The sequence below is a fragment of the Triturus cristatus genome, chromosome 4_1 (assembly GCF_964204655.1).
Source record: "Triturus cristatus chromosome 4_1, aTriCri1.1, whole genome shotgun sequence".
NCBI lineage: Eukaryota > Metazoa > Chordata > Amphibia > Caudata > Salamandridae > Triturus > Triturus cristatus.
Genome location: NC_140585.1, coordinates 729,323,295 through 729,335,340, shown reverse-complemented (window position 1 = coordinate 729,335,340; position 12,046 = coordinate 729,323,295). Strand labels below are relative to the sequence as shown.

At 38.6% G+C, this 12,046-nt stretch overlaps 1 protein-coding gene across 2 annotated transcripts in view; it reads left to right on the top strand.

The window, feature by feature from the left end:
• The window catches only part of EEA1 (early endosome antigen 1), a 603,471-nt gene that overhangs the window by 280,386 nt on the left and 311,039 nt on the right, over positions 1 to 12,046 (top strand). For both annotated transcript variants that reach the window (XM_085653202.1, XM_085653203.1), the window contains exon 18: positions 8,736 to 8,875. In XM_085653202.1, the coding sequence (XP_085509328.1) occupies positions 8,736 to 8,875 (140 nt within the window). The remainder of the gene's footprint in view (positions 1 to 8,735; positions 8,876 to 12,046) is intronic.

Sequence of the window (12,046 nt, the reverse complement as noted above, 5' to 3'; positions counted from 1 at the left end):
CATTTTCAGGTTTAAGTAAAACATTTTTGTAAATAAGAGTAGGTGTTTTTCAAACTAAAAGTTGGATATGTCTTTTTGAAGATTCCTCAGTTTTAAACCCTCAGTATTGATCTTAGATTCACCAATCGATTTAGGCCAGCAGAGCCTTAGTCTTCAATGGTTGTGTTATTTACAATCTTTTCTTCAAGTTCCTTAATTGTGTCTGCTCAGCCATTTTTATTGATAAAAACACAAAATCATTGGAACATTTTGTCCCTATGCTGTTGAAATCCCCTGTACTTTCAGGATCATCCATAAATATCACTGGAATGTTGTGCACGTTGAGAAATGGTATTCGCTCGTAGATGCTCCAGTAATACATTTCCATGTAATACTTTTCTGATGCTTTTCTTTTTGAGTCTTATTAGCTTCTCTTAATCCAATTGTTGTTCTATAGTAATAGTCGTAGCGCCAGGTCTTCATATCGAGGGATTTCACAATTGTTCTTCAATCTCTTCCTTGGAATAGCTCAAAGTCTTTGGGTCTGACATTTCATTAACAAATATCTTTGTTGTGCTCACCTTTTCCACTTTCTACCTGGTTCACATATAAAGTAATTTACAGTGGTTTTATAAAAATCAGTCAATGATACCATTGGTTATTTTAAATCAAACAACACCCTTATGTGCTATTGCACACACGTATGCAGCCTACATAAGAGAGGGGCTTGACCCAATTAAATCCAGTGAGGGTAGGGTGTCCTCAACAAATCACAAATACAGTACCTTTACTCACACTCCTTTTTACCGATATAATTTTAAATCCGACATGCTGACCTTTTCAATCATATCTGTATTAAATTCATCTGCGTACATTCTCAAATATTCTACATTTTTGAACTACGGTTTGTTTTATAGTGCTTCCTTAGCATGAATTAATTAGATGCCTAATCATTAGAAACATAACAAATAGAAAGTGAACCTATTCAATAATCAACAAACAAGACTTTACCAACAGAAAGCAACCCTAATCACTCAATAAAGGGATACCAAGTAGCAAGTGGTTTGGTACTTTGGTACTTAAGTCTTTTTTTTATTATTCCACTCATGATTTTATATCCGCCTGTGACTTAATTTGATAAATGTAACTATTACCAGATATTGGCCCTGCTTCTCCCTTTCATCAAATCTTTGCCCGTGTTGATTCTCTGTACGTATACACCCATGGAGCGATGGTATAATAAAATGCAACTGAGGTAAATATTTTTTTTTGCTCGCTTTTGTGCTTTTTTTCTTATGCCACACCTCAGCCCCATACTTGCCACCATTGCTTTATCCGTTGACAAGGTTTGTGAGGGTGCTCCTGTCTATTGTCCATAGGGTGGTTTATGGCATGAAATTAGACACGATCCACAAACAGAAATTAATCAAACAGAATTTGAGCTTAGTTAGCCACTCTAAAGTAATATATTGGAGTTTGTGAAGTTTGAGTGTACATAATTGCTAGCACATGTATAGAGTTGTCGGGTTGGCTTCTTCACACATTTTGGAAACATGCTGTTACAGAAACCCGTTTTTTTTTTCAGTGGCTTGCTGTATGTCATGATTATAATTACATTGTAGTATTTCTGTTACTGCATTTTATTTTTTCTACAATCAGTTTGATCCACCTCAGCCACCTTCTTTGGTAATCTGTCTTGACTTGTAGCATCCAACTATACTGTGTAATTTTAGATGTCAGTGTCTTTAGAGACGTCCAGTTGAATAAGTGGGTTTTGCAGTGCTTCTACTTTTGTATTTTATGTTTCTAGCTGGGCATTCATTCCAGGAGTGAACTGTGAAATGGGTGAATGTTTTTCTGGTTCATCTACGACTTAGCTTGGTTATTTTTCTAGAATCAATCTATCTCACTGTTAGTTATTTGTAACCTTGTGCTAAAGAGAGTTGAAAGTTAGGTGTGGTGGAGGTTTTAGTTAGTTCTCCTTGTGTATCACACTCACTTTTCTCACACACAGGAGTAAGGTAGAGAATGTTACAATCTCCTGCCATGGTTCCTTAAGACAAAGGAGAGGTGTACATTGCAACAGATAAATTGCATTGTGGGAATGTGAGAAGCTCTAAAATAAATACTGCAAACAATGATGGGAATCTAGACAAGCTAAAAGATTCCATGAACTATGGCTGTCCTGGACCAAGCATCATTTGCTGTACCATCACCCGGAAAGGTCAGATCGTTATATAGATGGTTTTACCACATGCTTTTTCCTGATAGTGATGAATTTGCTTTCAGCTGAATATCTAATCTTTCCTCGCTGATACTCTGTATTTCTCATGTCCTTTTCCGGCTTCAGAATGGCAGCTGTTCGTATGTTGCTTTGCTAATAGGGAGGTTTATGTTGATTCCTGATGGGTCTCTTTGCTGGTAAAAGATTTATGACTGGTGGATGTTGCTTGAATATGCTGTGCAGCTATTGGTGACTCTTGCTGTTTTATGCTTGGTGAGACAGACAATCGTTTCAAAGACCTTTGAACCGGTATAGAGCCTACACATAGTTATAAACGTTAAGGACCATGGCTGCAGCATTCCATAGCTATGGAAACTTTCAGGAATATGACCTAAAGTTACAAGTCTAGTGTAATAAATAAGAACTGTATTTGTGGCTCTCACAAGAGGCTATTGTGTTTGGGTATCTTCTGCTTTGTCTTTGGTCTAAATTTGTTGTAAATAAAGAAGATTTGTATTACTTAGTATGTACGGAAAAGCTAATTACTTGTCTAATCATATTCTTAGTCCATTTGCTCAACTCTATAACTGAAATTCATCTTTCATTCCTTATTATTGACTCCTGCCCCTTTCACATTATGTAAATGGTGATTGATCTCATCGGCCTATCCCTCAGCAACATTCATAACATCTTGCTGAAATGTGCCTCCGTCCTGAACACATGGAAGCAAGCCATGGCAGTAATATTGCTAACAGAAAACGTTGTGCTGATTGTAAGCTCTCTCTCTGCTACTAACCCATTTCACTGCTTCCCGAGCCTGCTAAAATCCCACAGAAAGCAGTTAACTCCCAGCCCTCCAGTTATCTGAAATAAAACCTCTTTCTAGATCCCTCTCAGGTAGATTCCAATGCACAGTACCAAAAACTGCACTATTGGCGATTTATCAATGACCTTCCAACCACTGTGGGCCAAGAAGGGTCTGTCACCTTGGTCCTACTGGATCAATACATGGTGTTTGACATAATCTCCCATTCTGCCCTTTTCTCTCACCTGACTTAGTTTGGCATGTACAAGCTAGCTATGAAATGGCCTCGTTCATTTCTGTCGGCTAAAACCCAGGCAAACACTTTTCCCCTCTATGGTCCAATCTTGACTCAGTATAGTGCAGTGTACCCCAGGGATTTTCAATAAGCTAGACTTTATTTAATGTCCGCTTCTGTCTACCACCCACCCACCTTGGTGTGTCCCTTGAGTTTAACATTGTTTTTTATGCAGATGACACCCAAATCATCAATTGTTTCTGAACATTTTTCCCAAACTCGAGACATCTTTTGTGCCTGTTTGATAGCAGTTGCCAAGTGGTCACCAATTTGGTGGCCTGAGGAGCTAGGACCCTCACCCACTCCTGTAAACTCTGTGTAAAACCTGGGCATATCTTTTGATAGCAAGCTATACTTTTCTACCCTTTTGTGGCCTGGCTGCAATGTGTTTCCAAATGCTGTGAATGTTTTACAAGATCTTTCCATTATGCCCTTTCAGATTCTGCAGGAATGTAGTTAGGTGCATCTTGACTATGGGAATTCACATTATCTGGTTGCATCCGATTACATCCTTCACCAACTGCGGAATGTGCATAATTTTGCATCCCATCTCATTCTAGATCTCCCCCACAAGTTCCGATCTCTGCTCATTTTGAAGATCAACATTAACTTCTGTAATTTAGTAATTCTAGAACACATTTTCTCCCTATCACTACTCTTGTCTTCTGTGTTCAGCATTTCTCAAATAACCTACCATCCCATGGATTAAATTATGCACACATATATCCTTCTCCTGTTTTTCAGCCACATATTGTATTTCTCTTCCCAGTCATATCTGGAGTATTCCCAGTCTCAATTGCGTGGAGAAAGCAAAAAAAAAAAGGCTTTTGAGCTTGCTTAGTTCCCTCTGTTCGGGTGTGAATATTATAGTGCCAGGATGCCCATAGTATAACAGCTGCTCTCTGTAAATTGAATTTGATTCATTAATTCATTCATATCTTTAATACACTGGCTAACAGAATATTGACAACTATTAATGAGGTGCACAGGAATAGTCAAAGATGGGACCACGCTGGTATTGGCAATATGCATGTGCTTGACCCCGTTTCTAGGGTGACATTTTTGATTACATAGATTTGAGTATTTCCAGTTTTCACTGTCATGTAGTGAATGTCCAACTGGATATCAGTCCGCTAAGAGAATAGAAATTCCTTTTTACCACCCTGTTGACTGTAATTTAAACAGGTTGTAATTTTGAGCATTCCAGATCAGCGAACGGGTGAGGGCAGCCCCATAGCTAGATGTCTCTTTAAAATATCTACAGCAGTGGTTAGTAACCTGGGGTCCGCGAGTCCTCTTCAGGGGGTCCTTGACTCTTTTACAATATTAAAAAATAAAATTAATCGATTTAAGTTTGTAAGGTATATACAAATAAGGAAGCAACATTGAAAATTTGAAAATCTTTTCCAGTTATTTGGTGGAGTTTTTGAACTTTTTTTTTTTTTTATTGTTTTGAGATCCAAATCCTAGAAATTGCTTATGCTGGGGTCCCTGGCTTCCAATAGTGACTCAGTGAGGGTCCTCGGATTCCAGTAATGATTTAGTGGGTGTCCACAGCAGCCAAAAGGTTAAGAACCACTGATCTACAGTATTGGAAAATACTTTTTCATGATTAACCTGTTTTGGAGATATTTGTGAACTTGCGCTATTTTCTACAATGAAGAACTCCTTTCTCGACTGAAGGTGGCTGAACTTCCTGAAGGTCTGAAATCCACTTGGATTATTCCCTTTCAGACATGGTAGAAAGGATAGCAAAAACAAACTCAGGGACACGCACAAGTTCACGTTAAGAGTTTTTATCTTTGCTGCAAGACTCCGAGGCGCCAGACTGGACTTTGTGTGATGTAGTATAATTTTTTGTCTTTCATACCAGCATTTAGGTTTGTTGTTGGGCCTGCAGAAATCAGCAGTCTTGTGTTGGCTGGCCTTAGGCTTCCTGTGTCAATTTGCAGTTCTACTCTGGCAGGCGCTGATAGGGGTTGCAATGTGATGTGGCTTGCAGCATACAGTAGACGCCCTTGTGATCTAGTCAGCACATTCTATTGGACAGGACTTATATTGTGAGAAATGTTGCTTGTGGAATGCTGTTGGTGTTGGTCTCTATGGTTTTAGTGAAGAAAGTGAAGCTTAATCCTATCCTCTGGTCACAATAAAGAATTTTTATTGAGTTTATCTTTGGGGACCATCATAAGTATTCATCTAAATAATTCCTTCCGCACTCACCCTCCCCAGCCCTGTTTTCTTTTTACTTTTATTTTTGGAAGTGTCAGGTAGAGGGTTTACACTACCAGTACACCAGCCCACCTAGTTATGACAGCCTCAGCAATTTTCATGAAACCATGGTGACACATTTCTGAAAACAAACTTGCTTTACTAACACTATGCTGAAGTGCAGTTGTTCTCACCTGTCGAAGCACAAAGATTTACCTCTTCACAAAACCAAAATTGCCAACAATTCCTCTGAGAAAACATGCAGATTAGCAGCCAGTTTATCACATGTAGCATTTGAGATGTGGTTATACACCTGTGTGCTCTACTCTACTTCAAGCTTGCAGTATATGTAAGATGATATTTAGCATTACACATGGGCATTACAGAATAACTAATGTGCAAATTCACTGTTTCTAGTGAAAGAACAGCCACAAGACATACACCTGTTCTTTGACTGACCATCCCACAATCGAAGTTATGTCCCCCTTGTAAGTCTCATTCTCGGGTAATGCTCCTGAGGTCAGATATTTTCTCCAAAACCAAATGCTCTTGCTGCCGTCGTAACAGAATTTCTGGAAAGTCTTTAGATTTATGTTTTGATTACTACTGACCTCATAAAGATAATACTGTTACTATCTTTCATCCTCCGAATATTTACCTACACTTAAATACTGATTTTCCTGGTTGATTTCCTGGTTACATTTTGTGTTTGAGGAACAGTTTATTTGTATAATTCTAATCAACATGCGGTAGAAGATTGCTGTCTGCAGGTGGATCCAGTTTGCACCATATTAAACTGAGTAAAGTAAATAAACAAATATTTTTGCCAACAGCATTTCTGACATTATTCCTGATTTGTAATCTCCACCTTTGCATCAGTGGGTTTGTTTGGAAAAGTTGAAGATTATCTCTGAACCATGGGAATTGTGTCCATTGTAATCACCTAGATGCAACTTTGGTTAGTCAAGGTAACAGATGGTAGGTTTGCAGTGATTGAAAGATAGGAGCAACCTGTGTTTTTAGTGGAACATACAACATGCCTGGTATTGTTGTCTAAAGCGATCACATAAATTAATTTCCTCTTAAATCAGTCCAAAGTAATGCATCACCTTTGTTTGGTAGTTTTGAAGGCTACATTGGTTGTTACCCAGTATTGAATTTGTAAAAATAAATGTCAATGCTTTAAGATTTTCTTAGTCGGTTAACACCGCTGCGTCCTACTACAGTCGCTGGTGCTGCTTCTATCTGTGTTTCCCTTTTTCTTAAGAAAAAAATGGCTACTTATTGACCAGCTTCTGCCTTAGCTTAGCGCTACACTGGAGCCACTACTTTGACTATATCTACTTCAACAAGGTGCATTTCAAATGTAATTTACCATTACTTTGACTATACATCAACCCTAAACTAAACCTACCTTTAACCCTACATTAAAGTTAAATTAGTTAGTGTATTGAATTACCTTCTAGGTAACTCGGATTGTAACCATAATCTTAAAACAGTTTAAAAGTAAGTGCAAACCTTAGCCTAATATTAATGGCAAGCCCAATTCTAAATTACTTTTATTTCAATGAAATTAATTAAAACTAACAGCTGAAAGATCATGTAAACTTAGACCTTAATCCTAACTGTATTTAAATTTAAAAAGTGAGCTTAATCTCACCATGATGCTAAACCTAACCCTGTTCCTAAATTACTTCTCATTTATTAAATTGCATCAAAACTAAACTTAATCTAACGCTTATGCTGTTCTTAGTCCTAACACAATATAAACTTAGATTGGATTTATATAGTCCCACAAGCCACGTTAAATTAATTGACCTCGAATTGATAACGTATTCGACTGCTGATGTAGTGGTTTCTCAAGGTAGTGAATCTGAGGCAGTGGGGTGCGCTGGTAGTAGTTCTTGTGTCTGCTCTTTTCTTACATAGTTCTCAGCATTGATCCCCAAGCGGTTTTCGGAAACATTGTGGAATAGGACTTTAGAATAGTCAATGCATGCATTGAACTTTTTCATTTGTTTCAGATGAGTTGTGTTCCTCAGGATAGGTTCAGAGTTGTTTCATGCCTATTGTGAGTAGCTTGTCCAGTGCTCTTTTTCTTTGCATTGTGGTATTTTAATCCAGCATTTATGAAAAGCGTACCACACATGCCATAATTCAATGGAAACCATGTATCCAGTACAGTTTTGTCTGTGTATTCTAGTATTCTAGTGCAACGTTCATTATGAAAGGTAAGCTGCAACTACCAGAATTTAATGGAAATGGTATTGTTTTAGCTTGCGTTATGAATTTCAATCTAAACACTTGCCATTCAAGCAGCCCTTGAAGTAAGGTTTAGTGGCATGCAAGGGCATGAGAAAGCCCCTTGTAATATTGACAGCACTGCCCTTTCAGCAGTTTTATTCTTATGAAAATGTGTGTTTTTCTCTCATAGTTAGCAATGTCGCTCCTGCAGCACTCTTTCCTTCAGACGTAATGTGTAGCTCTCTAATCAGTACACTGTCCGTACCGTTGTGAATACAAACATCTAAAATGCAAGTATCTAACAGTTCCATGCTAAGCCATGAAAAATACCTGCTCAAATGAAGCACTGCCTTACGTTAAGGAGTTTTAGCTTTGAAAGTTGTCAAGCAAAGAGATATATTAGCCTTACAAAGATGTAACTCTTTCAAGATTGCATGAATTGCTAAATTAAATATGCAGGTACTTTTCACTAAGACATAATCTCTTTCTTACAGTACTAACAACATTTTTTGAACGCCCACATCATTTAATCTGACATTTGGGATAGTTTCAGAGATGTGTTCAGAAGGAACCCACAATCTAATAGATTAAGGCCCAAATTCTGAGTTGGCCGTTATTGGATGCAATAATAGCCTCTGTTAAAAACCGACACTGATATATTTGCGATTAGTTGTGTGTGATAATTCTCGCCCTTTATGAGTTGTAGGGGGAATCGTATGTGGATTTTCATGCTTACTCCATCAAAATCCATATGTTCTGTTAAGTACTTCTTGTCCTCAATCAATATCAGAAGGATTGTCCTGTTGCTGTTTATCATGTCACGTATAATTACGTTTGGGAGAGTTACCGCACATAACAGAATTTATCATCATACTCCAAATGAGGGTCTTAGTAATAAGGCATCTAGTGATTAGAAGTGTATATGTAATGTTAATCATTGCAGTTGTGCTAAAAGAATGTCCTCTTCTCCCACACAGAAGCTGGAAGCTGATATTCAAAATACTAAAGTGAGCAGAGAGCAAATACTACAGGACCTACAAGAGAAGCAGCAGCTGTGCTCCAGTCTGGATCAAAAAGCAACAGAACTAAGCAAACAACTAGAGATAAAAAAAGAAATGTAAGATCCCTACTTCATGAATGAAAATAAATTGACTTTTAGAAGTCTGTTTCCTTTTCAAATAGCCGATAGGGAGATGGGAAGTGTAACTGAAATGTAACAATGCCTTGCCCTAAAACGGAACGTTTCATTCTTTAACTGTGTCGCCAGTAGTTTTAAGAGCACGCGGATTTGTTTCTTGGTGCATAGTGATTAAACACACACTGTATATACGTTTTCACCAGTGTATAGTCTCTTGCAGTTGTTACCTTCCCCACTGTCCAAACAAAGCTCCTGACATCGCTTTATTTATCTAACAGTCTTTAGACCATTTACTCTTCATTTAGTAGTATGTCAAGCACCCTGTGGTGAAGAGGGGAGAGCAAAGAGAAAGAAGGTCCTGTTATATAATCTCCCTAAATTGATTCCTTTACCCCATTCCTTTCAACATCACAACACAGGCATGTGTCACACAATTACTAAAGCAAACCAACAGATGATCTGTCTAGTGTGCCATCTGTTTAATTCCAACTTCTCAGGTGCTGTCTTTCCTTTCCAGGGATCTCAACCATTGTCTTCATAGATTTCATAGACTGTAGTCTCCACTCCAGGGAGGGACTCTCCTGTCAGATAACACTTATTTCAGTACTTGTGCCACAGGATCACTTTTGAATTTGCTGCCTTGATGCTATCCTCCTCCTCATTTGTTCTCTAAAATTGTAGTTCGCAATGTAGAGACACTTTTATTCGTCAAATAAGATGGGGGGGTGGGGGGTGGGGGAGGAGTGGAATAAAATCGGAGTTACCCAAGCAGACATATTTTGCACTTTTGTTTGCTGGTTTTCCCTTATGCTATTCTAAAGATACACTTTTATTGTTTGAGATGACCCAATTTTCAATATGCTCAAGCTCCATCCAAATTCTGAACAACATCCAGCGCAGTGAAGCCAAAAAAGTAACTAAGGTACACTTTCCGCTAGTGAAGACAGGGAGCACTTTATTCAGTCCCATGGCCCAACTTGTGGTAACTCAGTGAGATGGTAACCCTGAAGAGTAATTCTGAGAAGCAACATAAATAACATCCCTACTAAAGGGCTACTATTTTTTTTTCACTCATCTCAAATGGTCAAATCAGCGTTACAACATGCACATGTTTTTCAGTGATTTGTGATTTCAGTTTCTGCTGTGCTGTCCATTATAATGCAGGGTCGTCAATGAGACTTGTGCGCTCTAGGTAGTAGCTTCTTACAGGAGTCTTTCCAACCGCTGCAAAATTTGAATAGTCTCTACCACAGCCCTTCATTCGCCCATGGTGACACACTGCAAGGACCAGGTAATGTTTGAGCTACACTTTTGTTTTTCAGGCTCTTCTATGCATCTCTCTACATGCACCTGCACTAAAATGTTTGTCACCATCTTGTAAGGATAGAAGCTGGACTCTTGCTACCTGTGGACAGCAACTACCATCTTGCATCGCATTATCAGCTTAGGTTTGGGACGAGTTAGCAAGCCAAACCTTTGTATCATTAAAGGTTAATCCAAAACTCTAGCATCTGGGGCATGAAATCTTGATCGGTTTCTCTTTTCCAGATTGATGCTTTCCTTTCCCAGATATACACATGTAACCTCAGAAGCTACTCGCTTCAACTCCTGCTCGCTTTAACTTTTTATTGAATGTATTGAAATAGAAGGTAATAGCGCTTCACCTTGTCCGATATGGCCATAACATTTATGAACATTTCTGATTTTTATTCCAAAATTATTTTGAGCTTGGTTCTGCTAATGTAATGCGTCTAATTTGTTATACAACAAAGAAACCTTTCTTTATATACATTTTAATTTTGGTTACAAAGACAGTCCTAGTGTAAACTTGAAATCTGTTAAAGATATAAACTAACAAGTGAAGTAAGTCCTCTGCTTGTAATTCAACATGAACTGATATTTATTTCTGGACATCACATACTGTGGGGCTGTGGTTGGTCACATCACCCAGTTAATAGCCCAAGTTCCAGTTGCTTTGTCCTAACCCTCATCCAAACATTTCTGACCAAGTGCCTGATTTACTAAAACGTAAGCTGTTGTTATTTTATCATGCGTTATATGATCAGGGCCATTTTAGCAGTAGTGATAGGTTTGCAACAGTACTTGGATGGTTCCCCATAAAAAGATGCAGAGCAGGATAAAACCTGTGCAGGTCCATTTAGGTCAATCTCTACTGTGACTCCTGTCTAGTGGAAGGATAGCTGTGGCAATATGTAGGGGAATCCTATGTAGGAGAGCAATGGGGATAGATTGTTGTATTTAGGGTTTGAGTTGTCTTGGGGTGGATTCGTAGCACTAAGCATTAGAGTGCATTTTTGATGTGGATTTTCATCAGAAGGGTGGATTTTATATACAGTAGACTGAAAAATAATTATCTGTAGAGCTCTCTAACTGCGAGACATAGACCTGCAAACTTCATGGGAAAAGTGAGTGCATGACACTTCTCCACTTAAGAAAAAACAATTTGAAAACTACCCTTTCCTACTCTATTCAACATTTATTGAAAGCTTCAGAAACAGATTGATTTTATAGCCACAATTGCAGCCGTAGCAACTTCCAAACCTCCATCATGGCAAAGCAAATCTTTGTAGTCAGCAGCATTTCCCTCTCCATAGCCACCTCTTCACTCCACCTCTGTTCTTTTTTTTATTCAAGGCAATAAAAACTGCTTCAAGCTGATTTTCTTTTTAATGACAAACTTACCCCTGTACTCGCCCCCCCCCCCCCCCCCCCCCCTACTCACCCCTCCCAACGAACCAAAAAAGAATCTGGCCTTGCATGACAGCCATGTTGTGACAGATTCATACAGCAGAGGCATGGGACACATTACCTCGAGTCACTGTATGTTGGTCAATTGGACTCTAATGTTTTTCTGGAAGAGGACGGTGAAGGTATCGCTGATCCTTTGTCCCCTTTCTTTGGCTACCATTCCCTGTCCCTGCAGCACAGGCCTTCTCATTCCTACTCATCAAAAGGGACAATTACTTTACCCCTAATTCGAATTCAGTAGGTTTCATAGATGTAAGAGCCTTCTTTTAAGTTGTACTGTTCTGGTGGTTTAGCATAAGTCAATAACTTGAAACTGTAGTTTTAATGTGAGATCTAGCCATAGGAGCAAGAGTTCAGATGTCGAGACAGCACACGTTTGAG